Raw genomic sequence first — 24,540 nt, 5'->3', positions numbered from 1 at the left:
TGAGAAACTCCCAACCCAAAGAAGGGAAATATTTTGCTTCTTGTTTTCAACAGAAATGATACAGCCTTTGTCTTTTTTCCCATCCTTGGGCACAGTTTGCTGTGAATCACAGATATCTTGTGAAGCAGATTATTTCCCTGCAGTCCCTGGGGCTTAAGGGCAGAATTAAATTTATGTTTAATTTCTCTATTTGTTTTTACTCTCTTATTGAACAGGTCCAAGCCCTGTTCTTCAGCAGAAACAGCTATTCAGCTCTCCATAACAGGCAAGAAGAGTAGTTCTTTGTGTGGATGCTGCTGCTCAAACAACTGCTGCATCCCAAATCTTGGAGGTGGGAGGAGGGGCTCTGTGCATCAAGCCAGGCCAGCACAGAGCCCTGCAGCAGGACTGGGAGCTCTAGAGTTACACACTCCACCGGGTTGGGCAGTGCAGTGCACTACACCCAGCAGCAGCTGCTCCCTTGTTCTCCTGTGCTGAATGCTCCACGTTCACCCAGAGAGGCTGTCCAGCTGAGAATATAACATCCTTTCTTCGAGTTTAGTCAGTAAAACAGTGTCCTACTGGGACTTTGGCTTCACATTCAGAGTTCCCATTAGCATCGCTGGGTGCCAAGAACAAAGTTAATTCTAGCATATACTCCTGTGGTCAAAGGTACAATTCTCCAATTAAGCTCCAGTCTGCTCCTGATGGGTAAAGGAACAAGACCTGTTCCTCTCCCACTCTCACATAATTAAAAGACTACTCTCCCCCATTACACACAACAGTCATAAATGTGGCTTTTGAAAAAAAAAAACATGGTAAGAAAACACAGAGAATCATTATAGCTCCTACAGGACATTGCCACTGATGCAACCTTTATCATAACCATTTCTGAAAATCTTCTCTTTGCAAAAAAACATTCCAGCAAAATTATACACTGCTCTTACTGGCAACAAAACTGCTGGTTGAAGCTGTTATTGAAACTGATGTGGTTTTTCAGAATGAGTTCTTAACAGGCAATTTGGTTGTGTCCATGGGGTTCCAGATGGCTATTGATTATGTCTATATGATACATAATGTTACCATCATCTATTTTAAAGATTAAAAAGGAGAGTAGACAGAAACCCCATGAATGCTGCCAGGCTGAAGGCCTTTATTCCCAGCGAATGCACCATATGTCAGCCCATATAACTGCCCTTATGCTGCACCCCCAGCATCTCCCCTTGGGAGGGAGGAATTCAGCCTCTGTTTTGAAGCAAACTTTGGCTCCTTTGCAGAAATGGGCAACAACAATGCCAAGTCTTACCACTCTCTCTATGGGAGTGACTGTGTTAATCAAAATTTTTTAACATGAAAATATACAGCCCAAGACTCTGATTCCAAGTCTGACATCATAGCACTGTGATACACACTCCAAGTGAGTCCCATGCACCCTCAACATCTGTGATGACCACATTAAAAAAAAGGGCATTCAAACCTAGAGGTGAAAAACACATTTCTAGTCTCTCTTTCTCCACGTTTCTGATGAACTTTCTCAGAACACCATGTGGGGATTTCCTACTGCCAAGGGTTCCCAGTCCCTGCCTAGTCATTTTAAGGAGGACTTGCAGTGTCGCTTACCCCATTTTCTTCTAGCGCTGCCAAGGGTTTATTAATGCTGTTGACAAACTTGTTGACATGCTCAAAGTGCTTTGTCATTTCTGTTGCTAAGACCATGTCAATAATGACTTGGCGAAGGGTTCGATACTCATTCCTGTTTAAAGAAGGAAACAATTAAGAATGCTGGCTGGTTCACAAAGGGCTGCTTGCTAAAACAAGTCTAACAGAACTGCTACAGACCATTTCTGTTGGAGAGAGGTGCTGGGGGAGGAAAGAACAGTCATAACAGCTTGGGCAGCTGTATCTATGCTAGATGGAGTACCCTTTGGTGTGTGGAGACACGTGCTAGAGGCATGACTGAATCTCTAGGAGAAACAGTACAAGAGCTCAGCAGAAGCAGAGGCACCAGCTGCTCAGAAGGGCTGCCAGGACATGCCACACTGGCCTGTTCCCAAGGCTTTTAGGACAGACACTCAGCAGGGGCTCATGCTCCAGCCAAGTCTTCAACAATAATTTTCTGCTCTATCTTGAGAGGGCCAAGGCAATAGTCCTATCCTCACCCTAAATGCCTTTCTGGGGCTGGAAGAAGAACAACAGGTCCTTCACCACCCTTGCCATTGCATTTAACTTTTGACTCATGCTCTGTGGCTCTTTCTATCCCTGTTCTACCCAGCAAACATCTACACACTCAGCTATTGCTTGTTATCTACATCCAGTGATACAAAATGATTCTTCTAGACTTGCCTGCATTAAGATTTACACTAAGTTCCTTAGCTGGGGTCCACAACAGGAGGAACTGAAACCATGGGATCAGTCCTAAGTCTGTACACGACAGGCTGAAACACTGTGCTCTTTTAGAAGCAAACTTCACAAGGGCCATGGACAGTTATCCACAAGGCACTGCCCTCCTCTAGGATCCTTGTTTGCACTATCTTATGTTGCACAGAAGGAAGTGAGAGATGTTAGTGGGCAGCCAAGGACCTTGGGTTTTAAGCTTACCTCTCCATGTTTTTAAATATATTGCATTTGCCATCCCGGGTGGTGAGCTGGAAAGCCAGGGCAGCATGATGGCTCTCCAGCACTGCAGTGTCATTGTAGAGAATTGCTAGCTCACTGCCAGCATTGCACAGGAAAGAATTTGTTCTTCCTGGGTGATCCACATCATGGACTGTGGCAGCAATGAGTGCAGCAACCTCATCAATCGGATCCAAAGTTTGCTGAAAATAGAAGGATGCTTAGTTTTCCTGGCAGACTCATTAGAAACCCTACTCTGTCCATAAGATTAAGCCAAGTTGCTGAGGAATAAAAGCCAAAACTCTGCAGATCAGTAAGGGTCACATGTTCTAGACAGAGCAATGGAAAATTCATTATAAGCTTCATTGAACACTGCATGACCTTTTTGGCCATTTTGTGCCTTTTAAATTTTGCCTAAACCACACCTTTGTCACAGCACATCAAATTAAACAAATATCAAGTAATAAATTAATTTGTGTTTTCTAACAACACTGAAACCACCTTCACTTGGAGTTAGGGTATTTGGCTTGGAAAAAAGACCAATACTGCTAAAATTATTCTATTACAGCCAGACCTCTTAATTTCCTTTGGAAATGTAATGTGTCCTAATCACATTTCACTTTCTTGCTGGCTAGGCTTACAATTTGAAAGGCATGTTATCCATACAGCCAGTTCTATAATAAGTGTCCTGGGGTTGCAGCTAATGCATATTCTATGAAGAATACTTGATGGTTTACATCCATGGCCAAATTACATGACGCACTGTTCTATATTTTCTGTATCAGATTCTGATTCTGTTAGTGTGCTGCACTCCATGCTTCATGTCTACTTGCAATGGTCATTGTTTTATGTCTAATTTTATCTGCCCTGTCAGGAAATACAAAACCATTTGACTTCTAAGGTTTCATAAGGTTTTAACACAGTATTAATAGCATAAAGGAGAAAAAGAACTAAGCATCTCTGCGGTTTTAGCCTTTCTGCTGTTTATGCTGGCTTTTTGTGAAGGACCATAGATATAAAACAATTATGTTCAGACTTTTAATAAAATGAAAGAGACACACAGGCAGAAATATTCCCAGTTGAATCTGGGAGCAGGACAGATAATTTCCATTCCAATTACCTTGAATATAAGGTCCAAATTCTCTATTGGCATGGACAGTACCCTCCAGAATAGTTATACTTGGCAGGTGAAAAGACAAACCCTACTCTACTTTATACATCCTGAAATTAATGCAGCGACTTGACTTTGAAGGTGCTATGATACTATTCATTGAGGACTGTCAAGAGAGTCTTGTGGAGAACAAAAAAGGCAAGTAATTATTTCTGCTCTAAGTTCATACTTAGTGCTGTCTGAAATACTGTCTGCCTTGTGTTAGCTTCTTCCTTCTTTATTTCAGCTGCTGCTCATGGGATTCTATTTTTGTGGTATGAAGTTATGAGGGAGATTTTTAGAACAGGCTCTTCACAGAGGGATACACTGAGCAGTGCTCAGTCTGGCTGAGAAAGACCTGTGCAGATGGGAAGTGGCCAGAAACCTGAGAATACTTGACCTGGAGGGCCACAGCAGCCTCCCTGACTCTTATTTCCTGAGTCTGACTAACAAACTTCGCAGGGATGTACAGCACCTTTATGCCCAACATCAGGTCAAGGATTCTAACTCTGTCATCTTAACTCCCATGGCTCAGAAGTGGAAATGATTCTGAGGATACTGCTTCAATTTGGGAGTCAGAAGATTTTCCCAGGCAAGTTGAACTAAGTTCAAATTACTAAAAAAATTGTTCTCAGTGTGAATCTGAGTGGCAGAATCAGGGTTTCTGTGTTTAGGTTAAGTTGAACTCTGGATAACACAAAAGCAGATGTGCTGTATGTTTGAAAAGATTAAGAGAGAATTTTGAACTTTGATGCTGGTCCTTCTACAACATCTTTTTCTCTTCCTATGCCTACAGAGGAAGGGAAACAACATTCCGGAAAAAGAGGAGGCAGTCATGCTTTGGTGGCATTGAAATGAATCCAGATCTTGTCTGTTTTTCATGGCTGTACTTGGGAAGACCAGCTAAACCTCTGGCAAATCAGGGCCTGAAAAAATCCAATGATGTTCTATTCCCACTTGGCATATGGTATTTCTAAGTCAGCCTCTGGATACACACTAATGAGCTGCAGCTCCAGGTTAAGGCACTTATTGCAGTTTAATGAGCTGTCAGACCCTTGTTTACAGCCACAATTTTTTCAGCCAGGAGCCCATCACTAGTGTTATCCTTAGACAGGTCAGTTCAGGGTAGGAATGCGTACCCAAAAATGCAGCTCAGAAATGTGCACTACCATGCTACTGCACACACATGCAAGCACTGCTCTAACTCCCCTACTCCAGTCTGGGCATCTGCCAGTAAAGGTTACTCTGCTTTACTCTGGGTATCAGTGGCTCGAATACCCCAGTGGGTGTTATGGTACAAGAAACTTTGACAAGTCATTTTTTTCCTCTAATGTAGTCTCTATAAGCCTCAGGATGTCTTGTCCAATGGGTGATACAACCTATTTTATAGCCTATATTGTCCTGAGAATCCTATGCAAAATGACCATCACAAGGCATAAGAGATGGTGATTTATTACATTAAATCTGTATTTGGCATGTACTGTCACAAAAATAATTGTGTCATTACCTCACCTATGTGAGAAAGCTTTACTATATGAAGAAGTTTTACTTGAAAAGGTTTTCTTATTCTCTCATCAAGAGTTGTTCAAATCCTGTAATATTAGTATCCATCCTTCCATGTATACTCTAAAAGAGATCCCAGAATTCATGTAAACCAGCCCAGTTGCTTGACCTCAGAGTTACCAAACTGGTGGCACTAGGCTAACTTTGGCTTTTGGAATCTTCCTTTGAGACATCTTTTGATTGCATCTGTACTCCCCACCTACACTATTTCTTATAAATGTGGACTCACCTTTACTCTTTCCTTAGACAAGAAGTAAGCAGTAGCATGTAGTACATCTGCTGAATGAGTAGAATTATGGTAGGAGTTGGAGGAATGGTAGTTAGCCTCAATAACTTGCAACCAAGACCTCAGAGTGGATTCTGAACAGTTTAGGAATTCACAGATTCCAAAGCGAGCAAATATTTTGAGACCCAGATAAACCAAAGGCCTGTGGAGAAAAATAAACAGCAAGTTATAAAACAAATGCAGCTGTAAGAAAATAACACAGCATAAATAGTATGAATCTATGCAGCATTTTCAACAGTGACATGTCAAATGAGGTATAAGGGCTCGTTACAGAATTACAGTACAGACCTGCAGGAGTGTTTTGTCTCCCCACCACATGCACAGTCTCAGAGCCAGGTCAGTTCCTGCCACTCCCAGGAATATTAAAAATACTCTATATTGCTGCTGCACTAAACACAGCAGTGTTTTGGGAACTCTGTGTAGGGTAAGTGGAGACTGCAGACAAAATGAGATAAATTAGCAAGTACTAAACTCTGCACGTAAGAGGAGGGAGATAATCTTGCTGCTGCCACGGATTCCTAAACCAGCTTGTTTACAGTTAGATTAAGTATATCTATACTACAGAGTGCTGCAATCACTGTGCTGTCTGCACTGCAGATCTGCTCCACTTCTCTTACGCCCACCCTTGCAGGCTCAGTGACTGTGCAGGCACAGAGGATGCTGCTTGATTCCAGATGCACCAAGCTCTGATTTATAGCTGCACCTGACAGGTGAGGCCATTTAGAGTTGCTGAGGTCACTGTGAGTTAGTCAGTTTGCATCTTTTGGCAAAAACACTCAACAATACTGTGTCATGTACTGAAGTTTAATCCCCTCCACTGTCAGACAAAAGTGTCTCCAGGATTCTGTGTCAGGGAACTGTAATGCACTAAAACTTAGATTTAATTAATTATCTTGGCTTTACTACCATCTGTCTACTTGGACTTGAAGACAATACAAATAACATATTCACACTTGTGAGTCACTGAAGATCAGTCTAATTCTCTTAATAAATGAACTGCCTTTATTTAAACACAGTAGGAAGCAATCGTAATTATAATACCTTTAATGAGAGGACAGGCAACCAAGTACCACCTTTGCCCCTCCGTGGTCTCTCCAAATCAGTAAGAACAGAGAAACCTACCTGGTGATCTCATACATGTTGGCTGGGTTAATTAATTTTCTGCAATGTATGCACTATGTGCTGTAAATCACTCAGACAGACTATATTTTTAATTTTTCCTTTTTAATTACTGTATCTCTAGCACTTGATTAGACATGGAAATGCAGCAAATTAAAAAAAACCCTAAAGCAACTGGATGCAAATTTCTTAATTTAAAACAAAATCACTTTTAAGAAGAATAAAAAACTCAGAGGTTTTCCACCTTTTTGGCTTATAAAACCATGAAATAAAAATGAAGTGCATGTATGTTAACTAAATGCCTCATATCTTTCTTAGACTTTGGTTTTGAACACCTTTCAAAGATGAGGGTTTAAGGTAGTTCATCGCAGGATCTAGTCTGCAAATTAGTGTCTCACAGAAGCTTTAAACTAAGACAAAGCATGATACATGAAACTAGACCCAAAGGGGGAACTTTTGATAAGCATCAGAAAATAAAACCAAGGATTTAAACAGAAAGATAAATTTACAGTCTTTATTTAAATTAACAGTCTAAATTTAAAGTCTGGGAGCCTTTGCTACTAATGAAGTGCAGTCTATCAAAACTGCTGATCTGCTTTTGAAAAATTCTGTGATGGAAATTCGTATGTCCTACTTTTTGTCAGTAAATATGCTTCAGTTAATCTTGTACAGAAAATGTAGCCTGCCAAGAGTTTAGGATAAAGACCTTCCTCTAATCCCAGAGAAAGGCAATGGGAATTCTGCTGAAAAGCTGTACTGGAACTGTTTAGGAATAAAAACTACCCAATTAGATGGAGAGAAAATAAAACCTGATCTGTATCAACTGCTCAGAGTAAGACCAGCATGTTGACTCTGTGTGTAGTTGGCCATAATAGGAATTTGAATCCCCACAAGAAAACAATTGGATTTGTTGAACTTTTCTATTATTGAGAAGAGAAAAGCTTTAACAATTATGTTGTTTTGTCATTATACCATATCAAAGATATATAATCTTCCCTTACATCCACTGGGAATTTTTAGGAAATAGTGTATGATGAAACAGAAGATATTTAATATTCATACACAACTAGAAATGACAATGAGACAATTTCAAACATCTGACTTTGAAAATAAAAGTAATTCCATTTTAAAAACACAGGTAGAGAAATTGAAGAGCTGATTACAGGATGACATTTAAGTCACGTTTCAGCAACTTTAGTTCATGAGCTCTTGCATTTACTGACCTTTTATGGGTGGCAGCCTCAAGTTCAAAGATATCAAAATCCCACTGTTCTTCATTTTCCATTGCCTCTGTTATCCGTGGGGGTATGTCATTGAGGGAGATTGGAGAGCTCAGACTGCCAGCGACCTGATGAGTTTCTGTTGAGAAATATATTTATCACTCTATTTACACATTTATCAACAGTATATTAAATAGAACATTCCTAATTGTGAGATACACTTTCACTGAATGTACATATTTCCTTTTCTGTAGTAATACCTAGCAACTCTGGTTTCTATAAAGCCCAGTAATGCTGCAGAAAAACACTTATAAATAAAAATAAACCCAAACCAAATAATGCTTATAAAAAAGAACATCTGATTACATTACACATTTATCAACAGTATATTAAATAGAACATTCCTAATTGTGAGATACACTTTCACTGAATGTACATATTTCCTTTTCTGTAGTAATACCTAGCAACTCTGGTTTCTATAAAGCCCAGTAATGCTGCAGAAAAACACTTATAAATAAAAATAAACCCAAACCAAATAATGCTTATAAAAAAGAACATCTGATTACATTTCTCCTGTTTCTTAAATTTCTGTTTCTTAAAGATCTCCTGTTTCTTAAATTTCTGTTTCTTAAAAATCTCAGCAACCACCAAAATAAAACTTACGTTTTGCTGACAATATGTACTCGTTCCCTGATAATCTTCGCAAACCATCCTGTCAAATAAAAGCTGAGAGTTAAATGCAAGGTATTGCACAAAAGGTCTAGAAGATGATTACACCAAAGAGTAGCCCAACAACTTTAGAAAAGCCTGACTGTAACCTGTCACAGTCATCAAAGCTGCCCCTCCTTTGTTTGTGTATACTGTTAAGATGTGCCTATGTAAATACGGGTCACAATTGGAGGAGAAACTGCAGGATATGGGATACAATATGAACTTAGGTGAAAATCCAGATTTTTCAGATGCAGATAGAGGTCTGGAATTACAGCCTCACATCTGTCTTTGTCTGGACAACACGCACACAAGTTCTGTGCCACAATCCAGACACTGTATGTCCACATACTTCCATCAACAAGCAGAGGTGGGAGGGAAAGGAGGGAGATATGAATCTGCTCTCCCCTGGCACTGGGGAGGAGAGCAGAGGCATAAGAATCTCATGATTCCTCAGCAGCATAAGAATCTCATGATTTGTTGCTGGGATTGCAGATCAACAAATTGCTCTGAGGCTTCCTTTCCATCCCAGCAGAACATATGCTTGTTTATTCTTCAGCTCAGTGCCTCCTAGGTTTGATTCTGGCATGATGCCTAGATGTGCAAACTGAGATGAAGGACTAAAACTAACAGAATTTTATATTTAATAGTTGCTTTTCAGCTTATATTTCTAAATGCTGTGGCCCAAATCCTGCTTGCTCTTTTCAGGCTACAGCTGTTAGTTGCTGCATGTTAATGTTTAGCCCATGATGTACAAAAAGGCATTAAAAAAAATCTTTCTGAATTCACCTTGCTAAAAATGGTATTCAGACAAAGTATAGCAGAAGTAAATGTGGATGCTGTATCTCAACGTGCAATATCTGCACTTAAAAGAATTCTTATATCTCATTTTTTCTTTCACATTTGTAAGCAAGTCTGGAGTTTGTGATTTAAAAGGAAAGTTATTCCTGTAACTGGCTCAGTGGCTCTTCAATAGCACTGCTGTGACACAAATATTTAGGACACCAGATGCTGCCCATCACCTAGAATCAGAGATTAGCTTTTTTAAGAGTTGAAATAGTAGGTGTAAATGTATCTGGCAAATCCATCTTTGAAGTCCAAATGCCCTTCCCGCTCGAGATTTCAAATCCAATAACGTGTTACTTGTTCCCCTACTCAGACATAACTTCTGAACATGAAATGGAATAATATGATTCTGTTTTCAACAGACCCTTTGATGGAAAAATGTTTCTCTCAGGTACTTTAAAAACTCATACTATGCCATATACCCTCATGCTCTGTGGTGGATTTTCTCAGCTTTTCTACTGCTCCATAAAATTGTCTTTGTTTTACTTTTTGTAAGGATTTTGTATTTTGCAGTGCTGTTACCTACATGTTCTGGGACTGCAGACTCAGTATGATCAGAATATATAAGAATCAACAGTCCTCAGATGGGAAAAAACAGCTGAGGACTCTGTGTATTCATCAAGAGAAAAGATTCACTTTGAGACTAACGATTATATGTATCAATATCCTTCCTATATTTTTATATTCAAGCTAACAATATATTTTATCTCCTCAGTTTAGTAAATTCAGCCCTATATGAACCATTCAGGTCTTCCCCTGGAATTCTGAAGTCTCTCATATACTTCTCCTGGTTAGATATTTGCTGTGATATTTTCAAAGGCAAAAATAGATGTGAACTATTTGCAGATTCTGATAGATACTGCAAAGGCGTCGTGATAGTTACCAGATGAAATTGTAATAGCCCAGAGTTCTCTCTGAAAAGCTCACATCTTGTGAGCATTTTTGCATCCAACACACTGTCAGTTTTTTCCCCATGTAGCATTTCATATGCAACCTACAGACTAATGAGAACACATATCCTCAAGGCACAGGTCACATTCCTCCAAACTCATCTCGCTGTCATCAGGAGGGTCAGACTTCAGGCTCTGAAGGTTTGGGTTCAGTTTTTTGCTTTGTGCCCTTTGTTTAACTTTGGATACAACACTACAGGTACAAATGTAATCCAAGAAACAGCAACAAAAATACATATGTTGCATTCTTTTAAAAATGCATTCTTTCAGACTGAAAAGCCTCCCCCCAAAAGTCATTCTAATCCTCGTTAACAAATCTAAGTGTCTGGCTATCTTTCTTTCTTCCTCTCCCACCTATTCCTTTCTCAAATGAATCACATTGAAAAGAACTGGTTTTCCTTTCCATTTCTAGCAAAACTAATGTTTCAAAGGGGTTAGTCAATTTTGTTCCCATTATTCAAGTACTGAACCACAAAAAGATGTGTGCAGTTTTTCCTGAAAATGTGGCATTGTAGAGGCGAAGCACATGCCAGATGAACTGGGAAAATCAGGCAGCAGAACATTAATCAACAGCTGTTTGTGGCAGTATGTACTTACTGTCATTAACCCTCCAACAAGGTCACTTGTATGTGGATCCTCATCTTTTGTCCCCAGTTGTGGAGAGTACAATTCAGTGGTTCTTAAAATCTCCAAAGCCCGATCTAAAGCTTCTGCAACTGGCATGGGACTGCTTTCTTGTGCAGCATTGATGATGTTTATTACCTAATAGAGCATTAGACAGATTGTGAACATAGAACTGATTTAAGAAAGAACATAAACATTCATCAATTACTATGGAAAACTCAGCAAATAAAGAAGATCTAAAACTTTAACCCACATGGGGGACAATTGAAATGAAAGGGATGTTACTAAAACACTGATGTTTGCTACTGACTCTGGGAACAAGATCATGGCCTTAAAGACATCAGTCTTAGTGACTTTTCCCTCCAAGGCACAGCCTCAAAATACCTCTGAATGGATGCAATACAACTTTCTCACATTTGCCTTTCTCAGTTTATTAAAGAGCTGATTTTTGACAAATCCTTGAACAGTTTCAGAAGGCAATTCATAAGTAAGAAAGAGGAACTCTAGTCCCTCCTTCACATAGGCAGAATTTATTAAAAAGCAGTCGTGGTGGCTGACCACATGGAGGGCACTCTATTAAGCAGGCTTGAGAGGTCTTTGTTCAGAGTATCTGACCGTTTGGAGCTACACCAGTGAGCAAGTGGAACAGGGGAAGACATTGCACCAGAATCTAGTGCTGCCTTCCTCCTCAGCCTGGAGGAGGAGTGCTGCCTTGTGCGCCAGTCCTGCAGTACAGCACAAGTGCCCATAGGCAGTGCCAGTGCACATTACCTTGGTGATGGGTGCTTCGATAGTCTTTGTTCAGAGTATCTGACCGTTTGGAGCTACACCAGTGAGCAAGTGGAACAGGGGAAGACATTGCACCAGAATCTAGTGCTGCCTTCCTCCTCAGCCTGGAGGAGGAGTGCTGCCTTGTGCGCCAGTCCTGCAGTACAGCACAAGTGCCCATAGGCAGTGCCAGTGCACATTACCTTGGTGATGGGTGCTTCGATAGTCATGGAATGTAGCCATGGAAGTCGTCGCCTTTGTGAGCTGCCTGTGTGCAAAACAAAGCAGAATTTGTATCCTGATTTCGGTGACAAGGCATGACAGGAGACTTCAGCCAAGAAATCTTCATTCATTTCCTGAACTGTTTACCCTGCTGTGCCTTTCAGAGGCAATCTACTGCAGAATGCATACACAGGCTTGTGATGCTGGCGACACACAAGTGCAAAGAGATGCTGGCTTGATCACTGATGTCCCTGACTAGAGATAGGCAACTGTAACAGCCTAGCAAAATCATGGCTTTATTTTTTTCATTTTAACTAATTAAAATATTCAATAAAAAACTCGGCTAAAAGGCTATACAGATGTTTGTGTATAAACTGGCAGGCACAGGTAGGTAACCATTGCACTTAGGATATTACAGGATGTATCTACTGTTGCTGCCTGACGCAACATGACAAGTCATAGTGAGTCAGCTTCCAAACTGAGGTAAATCAGTGAAGCTCCTTTGAAATGGATAGCCATGCCACATTAAAACAGCAGAGGTTCTGGCCTATTATTCATTGGAAATGTAAAAACAAATGTTTTATATTAGTCAGCAATTTTGGTTCTGTAGAGAAAAGGTCACGATGAGATGTTTCTGGGTGTTGCCCTACCTATAAAATGCAGACACATCTCTGTAACTGTTTGTGCTGAGCAATTCTAAAGAAGAAGAATCAATGTTCTCTTTGCTGTACTGGAGTTTATTCTCACTGCCACAGATCTACTTCCATGCTTCACTAGTGTACTTATCTGTCAAATCTGGGGTGATCCAACAGAGCAAAATACAACACAGTGAAAGAAAACAAACTTAACAAAAAATATCTCTCTATTGTTATCAAGAGGTATGAAATGTAATAATTTGTGTACTGGGTTTGTATGGCAACTCCAACTCAGCCAGACCCAATACAACTACTCATTCAACATACCATCACTCCCTCGTGATGTTGTGGATCTGACATCTAGGGATCCTTTCCTCATGTCTTTGTGTCTGCAAGCCTGAGTATCTGTGGAGAAATGCCATCAGTATTGCACAATGATTGGAAGTTGTGCTTAAGATGTATGTTCAAGGAACTGAAACACAGAAAAAGCCTGGCAGCAGCTGAGTGACATTGACCACAATGCTTCAGCAGACAAAAGCCAGTGACAGCTCCTTTTTAAACTCTTGCCCAATTACACTGTGATGAACCCAGTCACACTCTCTGGCAGAACATGCCTCAGTGTTTGCACAGAAGGAAACTAACAGTGTGGAGGGAAAACTTCCTGTTTTGCTACAGTGACACAACTGTAGTTGTGAATACAACTTGTGCAACTTGAGTTTACAAGTTTACAAGTATCTACAGCATGGATGCCATGGATGTCATAACTGATGTGTTGATAGGTGGGATAAGGTGAATGGTAGTGTTGGTCATCCTCATTTCCACCCACATGCAAATTCTCTGCAATTCAGCTACAAGCAGTGCAAACACACATGCCACTAGCTATAGAACAGCCACAGCAACAGGACAACTAGACAGCATCCTTCTTATTTCTGTGATAGGGATCCACCACCTACCACTCAAATGTGGCAATGAATCCAACAGTAACACAATACCAACTTGGGGCCCTGTTCCTGTGTTTTCAAAGGTGGCTTGTTCTAAGTCACTTCTAGAACAGATGAGGCAGGTAGAGAGGGCTTGTATTTATTTTCCTGCCTTTTGAGCTGGATTCCCAGCTTATTGCTAGATAAACAGTACTGTTCTGGGCAACTGTGTTTTCAGTCAAATCACTAACAATGGCCTTTATTCTTTCCCCAGGTATGTTCTCCACTTATAGGGACAGAAGAGTTGTGTCGTACCTGTCTGAGATTCAGCCTGAATACATTCACATGTCTTCTCCGCCTACAATTCAGTATGAGAAATCCAGTTAGTCAGAACTTTGCCATTATTTTATAATATTTAAGGCTCAAACTAAAGCAAGCACAGCACTGTTTTCACTTACCTTATTGTTGTCATTGCACAGTCTACTAATTGACACATAGTGTCTAATCTTTCTGTAGGCAAAAAACAGTGTGTTAATTCCCATCCAAACCTTAGCTCTAATTCAGTGCTGGTACTGAAAATGGGTAACAGCAACAAATTAATATAGCACAAATCCTGTTCTGGCAGGAAGGCTCAACTAGGAAGGGAAAAACCCCACAGTTCTGCATGTCATTGAAGCATCTTTTCTCTCTGCTATCTCCCACCCCCAGCTTGTTCTAGGCTACTGTAGGATGTTTCACATATGATATAAATGTAAAAAATGCAACAGTGCAGTCCAAATATCAAAACTTTCTATAGGACTTAAGGACAGAGCAGTCAAACTGAAAACTAAGCCCCTGATTACCAGGAAACTTTCTGAGCCAGCTTCAAATGGGCTTAGGTTGTTCCATAAGTAGTAATATATTTAATACATATTGCTCTTCCAAGTTCGGCATCTTACACTGAAAATATGTTTTCACTTTATTGAGGGAGAGTAGAGAACATGAAATACTTCCGGGGATGAAATCAATCCAAAACATCCAAAACTGTCTTTTTTCCTTAGGAAGTAATTGCACAAGAAGCTGCATTTCACCTTTCCTTCTTGAAGGAACTTCTTTCTAAACACTTGCCTCAGCAAAGTCTGGAAGATAGTGTGCCATGCTCTTAATGAAGCCTTAGATGGCTTTGGAAGTACTACTGCATGCAATCTGATTTACTTTCTTTACCAGTATAGTATAAAAGGATTCATGCTAAACATACCAATAATTAATATATACTTGTGTGCTCTAAAGACTTGATTCGGGGACCAAGTGGAGGTTGCATAAAAATCAAGACATGCTTGAATTTTGCCCATGACCAAAGTGAACAGTGATCTCATCACATAAACACATCTGGCAACAGCCATGAGTAGGTGAGCATAGAGGGACAGAGTACAAGTGCACACCAAAACAGGACAGAGGACACCAAAATGCACAGAAACACAGGAAAGTACACTTGTACTTCAGGCAGCATTAAAAAATGCCAGAGTCACAAGTGAGCACATCTGAGTCTTTGGTTCCTTTTGGGGGAGAATTAGGAGAATTTCACTTTCCCTGCACAAAACATGTCAAGTTGATTTTGCCCCAAGGAATTAAACACAGGGGTCTGAGGCTCTCTTCCTTGCATAAGCTTCCATAATACTCAGTAACAGGATAATCCCATGTCTGCTGAGAGCAACTGAACTCTCAACTGAGCCTTGATTCAGACATAAATCATGGCTTTAGCTTTCATACTTACCCTCCCTGTCCGATGACAGGTAGTATCTTCACATTTTGTTGTATGCTATCTCCATTTTTCTTTTTCGCATAGTACATTCCTTGCCATTCCTGAAAAAAAGTTAATTCAGATGAAAGAAAGTTAAGATAAATCAGGAAGGGAAGCTGTAGCTTCATACTTTCTGTCACTGAAAGCTGTCCTACAATACAAAACCAGGCAGGACTGGTTAAATTGTGCTTAACCTCAAATTTCTTCCGTGTAACTAACCTGTAGGTCACCGTGTTGCTGCCAATTGCACAGAGAACTTCCAGAGAAGAAGCCTGTGAGTGCTGCAACAACAACAGCCAGACCTCAGGTGCTGTTGGAATCAGAACCTTATACTCTTCTTCCCCATCCTACCTCAATGGTGTTGGGGGTCACTGAGGGGAGACCTGGCAGAGAACCCTGTGAGAGCTCAGACCAGTCTTTGCCTGGAGCAAGAGTCCCCACGAGGCTCCAGGAGCACCGTTGGGCTCTACCTGTGTGGGGCACCCCCTGCCCTGCCCAGGACCACACAGCTCATGGCTGGGACTGCTACACTGACCTGCCTGACTTTCTCCCTGGCCGTGTTGACTCGTCCCAGGACTGGAAGGTCAGTGCAAAAACGTTATGTCAACCTGGCTGCTTCACTTCTGGACTGCAGCATCTCTCCTGCAGAGTTGGGAAGTCTTATCACTGGTTAGCATTGAATATATCTGTGACTGAAAGCACTCTGGTATCCTAGCACATTTACTTTCTATACTCTTAGTTTACTATCAAAAAGCAGAAGAGATGTATCCGAGCTTTTTATAAAGCCTAGTAGAATAGCTCCTGGATTCTGTGACCCCTGTAAAAGCACTCTGGTTTTAGGATTGCCTACATGTCTCCATCCCTAGAATAGCTGGTGGTGGTCCTTTTTAACATGCCTATTTTGAGCTGGGCATCTAATAAATACCAAGTGATTAATAAGTAATTGATTACATACTGCATGTTAATTTAATACGACCTGCTCATGCCAATTGCTGTGTTTCAGTTGAGCAGACTGTGGATCAGATCTTACAAATGTATATGAAAATACCTTTCATACCTTTTCACACGTACAGATTTATTAATGTGAGACTGACAGATTTCACAGTCAAGCAGAGCACAAGTGCCAGAGCACAGGTACAGAGAGAACAGTTTTACATTTATGTTGCTGGAGCCAGCAAATAAAGACTCCAGCCCACAGAGAGCTACATGGTGACAGGCTGTGCAGAAAAAAATATGAAAGGCTTTACTGAGGATCTGTCAGAGAAAAGAACTGTGCATAACAAACTGTGAAAGAGCATAATATCTTCTCCTACGAGCTGCTTGATGAATACAAATGAAGATAAAGCAAGCATCACAAAATTCAATGCTCTGATAATTAAAAGTATGCATATCACTAGTTTCCTGACAACCAGGATGAGACAGAGATGAGTAATTGGTCTCTAACCCAGGTAATAAACCTGGGATGTGCACAAAGGGGTGAAGTCATAAGGTACTGACTGGATAATTCCCACATTGAAAGTGCATCCCTTTCAAGACAGGTTATTCACTAATGTGCTCTTCTTAGTCAACAGATCGATTTTTCAACTTATAAATTTCTAAAACCTGTGAAACTGTGGCAGGAAATGTGTGAGGGAAAAGGTCAGCACAATTCTGAGAAGTTGGAGGTCCAAGCCAAACTCCCACTGGCAGGTAAAGTTCTCACAGGGATGTTACTTAAATGTATTTTAAGAACACCATATGCTCTCTCACAGAGCCTCTGTCAGCAGTCCAACAGAGAAGAGCTACTTCCCAAGATGGGCTGTCAGTCAAGCTCATCATTATGTCTGCACACAAGAATATTACAGCCACACAAGTACCGTGATCAGTTCCTGCTACATGGTGTGGCATGCTGGGAGCAAATGCAGAGAAAAAAACACAGTAAAACCTCCAACAGTTTCACCCTTCACAGAGTGAATCAATGCTGATGTTACAAACTCCATTAAGGTCAAGGCATACATCTATCCACTGAGCACTCACACATGTGCAGCAAGGAATCCCCAATTCAGCCCTCCTTTTAGAAAGGGCTTCTTGCACTAGACAGCAAAGTTCAGCAAGCTGCTTGTAGAAAGCAGAACAAACCAAAATAAACACAAGATGTCATGAAAACAATCTCACAGAACCTCAGGCTGAGTTAGGAAGCAATTGCCATAGACTTTTATTGCAGAGTGTGATGGCTCTCCCACCCGCTCTGCAAAGACAAACAGTTCCCCAGGAGGGAGAGGAATTGCATGTCTTGTCTGCTCTATCAGGAGTTATCTGTCTCACTTCAGAAAAAGCAAAACTAAGATGAAGAGCTTTGTGTCAAACTGCAGAGATCAGAGGCAGTAAGAATTCTAGTCAGAATTGCACATTTCATCGTAATGGGTGCAATTTGAATCATGAAGCAGAAGAATGAAGGAAGCACAACTTTTTCTTTAACTCTCAAGTACAGATGGATGAACATGCCTTTCAATAATGCTGGCTTTGGCAAATTGCAGCCAGCTGTAGTAACAAAAAATGAACTGCCAGAGATATTGCTTCTGCTGAAAGAAACAACATCCTGACCCAAGAATCCTTACACACCAAGCAATTAGCAATTTGTCACTATAATGCCTATGAACTTTTGTTTGGATATACTGAACTTGCTCACATGTTTACCAGCACAAGATGCAGCAGTCCATCTTCCTAAATCCCATTTAAAGATGAGCAGTAGATTGTATGCAGCTTACATTTTCCCAAATATCAGAAAAACTTACTTTTTGTTATTTTTATTATTATATTATATTATGCACAGTTAATCTCTACTTGCAAATACTTCCTGTAATAATTTTCAATTCTTTTTTTATATTTAGGATATAAATGCAATGTTGCATAGATTCATACTATATAATGTTCCAAAGGGAAACACACAAAAAATGCATAAACTGACTATATCCACCTAAAACAGCTCAGGCTGTTCCAGACAGACAGGTTTAAATAAGTAGTATTTCATTAGCCCTCACCGTTGAAATTGTAGAGTCAGGAGTAAAATAAATGCAAGGAATGAGATGAATTAGGGTTAGACTTCTATCATTCATAGGGTAATATTTCTGTTATTAATGACATTTTATCAGGCCACTAAAATATTAAAATTTTTATCTCTTAGTATCTTGAGAATTGATGTGGATTTAAAGCCTGACACATCTAATGCATTTGAACTATAACTTAACAAATACTCCTTCCTAACACCAGTTTTATATTACACACATTTACTGAAATAGTTTTTGTCAGGCAACATTGCTGTGAAGCACCACAATCCAAGCTATTGTCTGTCCCTGGGATCTCTTCCAAAAGGCCAACACATGTAGAAAGGAGTGACACATTCTCGTTGAAATGAACATGGGCTCTGCACCCAGCCAGAGCTCAGCTTTTGTTGATGAGTGCTTTTGTCAGCATCCTGATTTACAGACTGTGACTCACCACAGCTTTGTGTCCGTGTTTCTGCATCCCTGTCTGGATACACAGAGTGCCATGAGTCACTTTAGCATCTCCCTGCTCTGTGCCAATGACATGCTGCTTCCCCACGGACAGGCAGCATGACCCAACCAGCTGTCCTGACTCAGATCTGAGCGTGGGCCATGGTGCATCATCAAACACACCAATTCTCAAATCTCTTTCTGTCATCTCCACGATCTTCTTCCTATAAGGTTCTATGACATGTTCAATGACATCAGAAGCATTTACACCTCACTATCAAAATGCAGATGAAAGCTCCTAGACAGGTCCTCAGCTACAGCCACAACAGTCCCAAAGGAGCACCATGGAGCCACCAGGCAAACAGCAGTGTCTCTCTGTAATGACCTCCCATGCAGCCAGCTCATGCACTACCTTGGTGCCATGAACATTTCTAAAGGAAATCCATTAGACAACGCCCATGTCACCAGAGAATAAAAGACATTAGCAGCTGACACTGCTTATCATTCTCAAGTGATACTGCAAATGTCTCTTTGATACTTTCACATTCTGAGCTTGCAAATCAGCTTCTACATTTCATGATGAAATACTTCAACACTGTTCTTTTCTCATTCACATCACACTGGAACGTGCATGCATCTCATTTCTCTTTGCTACTCCCACACTGTTTGCTACAAATGGCATAAATTATAAAGAAACACAGCAAGTCACTTATTTTCATAAAACAAATACCTCTTCCAAGCAAGAAAAGAGAAAGATGCCCTTAAACATAACATTTTTAACTTCCTGTGCTTGTTAAGAGTAAGAAAGTTGCAAATGCTATGTGTCTGTGAAGCTGCAAGTCACAATATGTGTCATCCTTGGACTACAGTAACTTCTACATGTAGCAAAAAATAAGTGATACGATGCCATTACTCACCTTTCCTATCTTTATGCAGGAATTAATTGTATCTAGGAAATCAGCTTTTTTTTCATTTATAGGCACTTCTGTTAATTCCTTTTCTATGAGTTCACCTATTTGATAGCCCATCATTGTTTCAAAAGCAGGATTGACGTACTGTGAAATAAAAACAAACAATAACCCATCAACAAAATACTTACAGCACATCAGAATCTCTTTTTTCCTATTTGCTAAACCAAGGAATCTCTTCCCCAGCCTGAAATAAATGTCTGTATGTACTACTCCTGAGAGAGATGCCTACATTTTTTCCCTTGTGAAGCAAAATACGGAAATTATGGAACTGGCTGAGTATCACATACATGTTCATAGAGTTTAGACAACATAAAATGGGCTCTGTCAGTTCTCAAACCTACAAACCTCAAACCTACCTTAGTGTTCCTAAAAATCACACACTGGATGGTGGGATACCACAGGAATATTAACCTTATCTATTGGCAAATTCATTATCTTATTCTCTGTAAGGGCCAACCACCACTACTCCCCTGTACAGGCAAAGCCCAGCCAAGCAGACTGGAAGAAGTGAAATTTAACAAAGCAGCTTTCTCCTTGAAGAGAATGTTGCATTTCACTGCAGTCTTGTGGCCCTTGCCCAAGAAAACTGAAGACTGGCACTGACAGCCCACAGCTCTCTCTAGCTGAGTTACAGGCACAGGTCCTGTCATAGGTGTCTGAATGCCTCACAACTTACAATGATTTAACATGAGAGAAGTGAAAAGGTGCCACTGGATGCTCTCTGCTTCTACATGTTCCCCCCTAAAGGTTCCTTCCAAAAGGTTCCCCTCCATGTGCAAAGCCACTGGAGCTCCAGGACTCCGCACATATCTGTTCTCTTACATTCTGGGGCTGTCAGCAGAGGGACAAAATTGGGTCTGATAAAAACATTTAAGACAACTTCAGGATGTGTTCTGATATTTTTGTAAAAGGGATGAAGGTGGCACATCCTTCAATGAAATTGCCATTGTCAAGATTTGGGTCAAGAAGGTACAATTTCTGTGCATGGTATAATTCCCAGAGGCTTAGACTCAAGCTCTTTACTGATAAATGAAATCATTCCTCACAGCTCCATAGCTAGGGATGGAGCTAACTCTCTTATAAAGATGATGGTTTTCAGGACTGCAAACCTAAGCACAATTTCTTTTCCCTTTTAAAAAGAAATTTCTGAGAAAGGATTACATTCAAAAACAGTTGGCCTAAGAATTCTGATACATCAAACAGTATCAGATTTCAGAAAAAAAGAAAACTGTACTAATATTTAAATAGAATATCCATTAGATTTGCATTCCAAGAGCATCAAATTAGTATACAGTGTTTTTGGAAAAGAATGCATACAAGCCAGTGGCTGCATTTATTCTTGACAGAAAGGAATTAATATAAAAATATAAAAACAGCAGAGTAAATACTTATTCATTCAGAAACAACAATCTCCCTTGAAATTGACTTGATTTATGCAAGACACTTTAAAGGGAGAAAATTCTACTCTACAGCTAAACTCGCTCCAATATTTTAGAACCATTAAGTTAGATTAGATTCTTGTGCTGCAAGAAAGAGTAAATGTAATCCTGGATGAAATAAAATACAGAGCAATTTTCTGTACTTATAACTGGAACAAACCTGTATTACATGGTCTTCACTTGTGATCTCAATGGCTTCTTGACTTTTCTCTAATGCTGTAAATAATGAATTACACGCCCTGGAGACAAAAAAAAAAAGGCATCTGATAACATTTTATCCACTTAATTCTTCTCATATATGACAATAAGGTATTGCAGCTCCACACTGAATACTGTTACCCTTTAATGATTAACATACTTTCTTCAGCTAACTGACATTCTATAATTAACTATTGTACATTAAAATAAATACTCTATTCAGGATGTGGCTGAATTGGAATTTTTTGATGATAATGTTTTTGGTAAAAATTACCTTAGCTTGAATTGTGCCTGCACCTGTCCAAATTCCAGCTGAATCAACTCATTGTAACAGGCCATTCTACTAGAATTTTCTACGTATCTCTGCAAGTAAAAGGTTAGAAATATTTCATTAATACACATTTCCATATTCAAGGGTATGAAGCTATGTTCTCTTTTGCTTGATAAAGAGCCAAAAAAAGAGTAGATATGCCAAAACTTAACATGCTGTAACACAAGCAACATGAGAAGATTCTTTTTTGGGACTAGTAAAATTTTTCAGGTTACTGCATTTTGAAAGTGTGACAGATCCTCATGGCAGTGAGGTTCAACCAATCTGTTTAACATTCTCTGTGATTGTTAGCAGGATCAACATATCTTTCAAAAATCTACTTTTAGCTTTCATTCTACTTGCTTAAAATAACAGTGAAAAAATTGTTATGTCTCAAGTTGTTAAGATTTGAGATTATTGAGAGTTTCCAACTGCTAATACCCCAAATTGTATACATAGAAGAAAGAAAAATTTCCTCTCAAATATACCTGCCATTGGACACAATTATTAATCTGGGGACTTGCATAGCAATGACCTCAGTGTCTTTCATGTGTTTTTAAAACATCTCCTATTTACTCAGTCTGACTGTTCATGCTAAACTGCCACAGACATGGATAGTCTGTGAGGGAGCACTGATGGTCACATCTAAGCCACCACATCAATGATGCTAAACAAATTTTCTATGCTTTGTCATTAGCCCCATCTCCAAGGCTCTGATCCATACATAATTCATAACCTGTGCTGGATTACTTATGTGTCCACTGGAATGACTGTTCATATAAATACAGCTATCTTCAGGCTCCAGCACTTGCTGTATTGGGACCTTACTACAAATAAGCAGATAGGTACAAATGGAATGGGATGAGATAGCAAAAAATCTGTTGAGCATGAAACCAAATATTCCAAATCACACTGTAAATCAGGCCCATTTTTGTTCCATTGTCAGCTGAATGCAATAAAGAATCCACTTAACTGACGCCCTAATAAGCACCTTTGCTGCTTAGTTGGAATAGTTGCCAAGGAACACATTCAATGGAATACTGTTCAGGTGCCTCCAAACAATAGATAATAGCAGTTGCCAGTGTCTGAGGCCTGTTTGCAGATGTGAACTGGGATTTGAGAGAAGAGATTCTGTTGCTCATTGCAAGCTGCTCTCTGGCTCTGCCACAGTCACTAGTCAGTTTTGGCTATGCCAATTTTCAAGCAGAGCATTATATATTCACTCTGATATAAATGTATAAAGTAGAAAAGTCCCAGTACCACTTCTAATAATCCTGAGAAAGTCTACCTACTTAGCACTATTCTAATTCCACTGCTGTATGGTGTTCAGAATTGGGACATATACATTAGAACAAGCAGCATAAACGAGATCTGAGGTTGGATTACTGACAGCAAAACTTCTGGACAGTTTTTTACATGACAATTTTGAAATGTCAGAGCAACCCAGCAGAGTAGAGCACATACATACCCTTGTGAAGCCAGCAGAGATCAGGGGCAATATTGATGACTCTTCACGATCAGTATGCCTTTCAAACACGGATGATAAAGTCAGAGACCATCTTTGTAATCAACTGAGACCAAATTTCAAAACCTATTGACATACTTGTACTCCAGATGTCACACTAAAGGCTAATACTGCTAGAACCTTACAGGACCTAAGAATAAAACATATTTTTTGTGGTTCTTATAAGCTTTCATCTTTGTCATGGATAAGCCAAAATGATACATTCCTGAGATGCTTACATCCCAAAAATCTAATGATTCAAGAAAACCAATGAATGGGCTAGATTGCTGGAGTATTCCTACTTTTTCAGTACTAGTTTCCTTGTTGTTTATGCTGTCCTTAGTCAGATAAACTCTACATGGCCAGAGTTTTAAGAAATGACTTGTTATCTGAGTGTACCAAATCTTAGGCAACTCAAGATACCTCAATGAGGATGGATTTCCTAGTGTGGCCTACCCAGTGCCTTCTAGTAGGTCACCTTGGGATGAGATATTCCTAAATGAAGTATCTAAATAATTTTTAAAAACTTGGCTATACAAACAATTAAAAGACACTCCAACATATGTGAATGTATGGCTGGAATCTAGAAGAAAGACCATTATGCTGAGTTTCTGTAAATGAGCAGATTGATGCTGGTCAGGTTTAGCAGATGGACAGTATCTTTCATTTATGTGTGACATTTTGGATCTTGAAATGTTTAATTAGGGTCTTTTGTTTGCTAGAGATGATGGTGGATCTTTAATGAGAAATTTCCACACCTCAGGATTGGTTTTCAGAATTAATGTGTTCTGAGAAATGTCCACTCCCAAAATCGTACTTTGAGGAAATTATTTTAGACTTACTTCATTTGAGATTAAATAAACTGGATTTTGGGCTTTTTTTACATTATTTTACAATATAGAAGTAATGAGTTCAAAGGATGAGGAGGGAAAGTGCATATGTAGTGTTTTACTGGGATGTCATCATATAGTCTGTTGTGCTTTAAAAACTTCTATGGTCAGATAATACTTTGCACTGATCAAATTGTTCTGTATCTTCTTTTCATGGCTCAGCAGATCTCCTGTTTGTGCTGAGATTAATCATACTGAAAGGCAGATCAAGAAAGGTTCAAAATACGGATCTGTGTGACAGTTCTGTACAGGATGTGGCAGAAGTTGTTTCAAATATACTCCCCTAAAGCCTGCAGTGATCAGGAGAGGGGGAAAAAACCAAAGCAAAACCCACAGACCTCCTTAGTGTAAAACAGAAATTAAAAATTCCTG

General features: G+C 39.8%; 1 protein-coding gene across 2 annotated transcripts in view; it reads right to left on the bottom strand.

The window, feature by feature from the left end:
- Window positions 1–24,540, bottom strand: part of PDE8A (phosphodiesterase 8A) — a 119,514-nt gene that overhangs the window by 5,267 nt on the left and 89,707 nt on the right. For both annotated transcript variants that reach the window (XM_009076952.1, XM_009076953.1), the window contains exons 5-19: window positions 23,243–23,300; window positions 21,739–21,827; window positions 21,427–21,505; window positions 19,774–19,911; window positions 15,357–15,445; window positions 14,062–14,113; window positions 13,919–13,961; window positions 13,011–13,088; window positions 12,030–12,094; window positions 11,032–11,196; window positions 8,594–8,642; window positions 7,934–8,069; window positions 5,535–5,733; window positions 2,578–2,795; window positions 1,600–1,732 (exon numbers count right to left, since the gene is read on the bottom strand). In XM_009076952.1, coding sequence (XP_009075200.1) covers window positions 1,600–1,732; window positions 2,578–2,795; window positions 5,535–5,733; window positions 7,934–8,069; window positions 8,594–8,642; window positions 11,032–11,196; window positions 12,030–12,094; window positions 13,011–13,088; window positions 13,919–13,961; window positions 14,062–14,113; window positions 15,357–15,445; window positions 19,774–19,911; window positions 21,427–21,505; window positions 21,739–21,827; window positions 23,243–23,300 — 1,591 coding nt within the window. The remainder of the gene's footprint in view (window positions 1–1,599; window positions 1,733–2,577; window positions 2,796–5,534; window positions 5,734–7,933; window positions 8,070–8,593; window positions 8,643–11,031; window positions 11,197–12,029; window positions 12,095–13,010; window positions 13,089–13,918; window positions 13,962–14,061; window positions 14,114–15,356; window positions 15,446–19,773; window positions 19,912–21,426; window positions 21,506–21,738; window positions 21,828–23,242; window positions 23,301–24,540) is intronic.

The sequence above is a fragment of the Acanthisitta chloris genome, unplaced genomic scaffold (genome assembly GCF_000695815.1).
Source record: "Acanthisitta chloris isolate BGI_N310 unplaced genomic scaffold, ASM69581v1 scaffold5726, whole genome shotgun sequence".
In the NCBI taxonomy this organism is placed as follows: domain Eukaryota; kingdom Metazoa; phylum Chordata; class Aves; order Passeriformes; family Acanthisittidae; genus Acanthisitta; species Acanthisitta chloris.
This window is presented reverse-complemented; position numbering and strand designations above follow the sequence as displayed.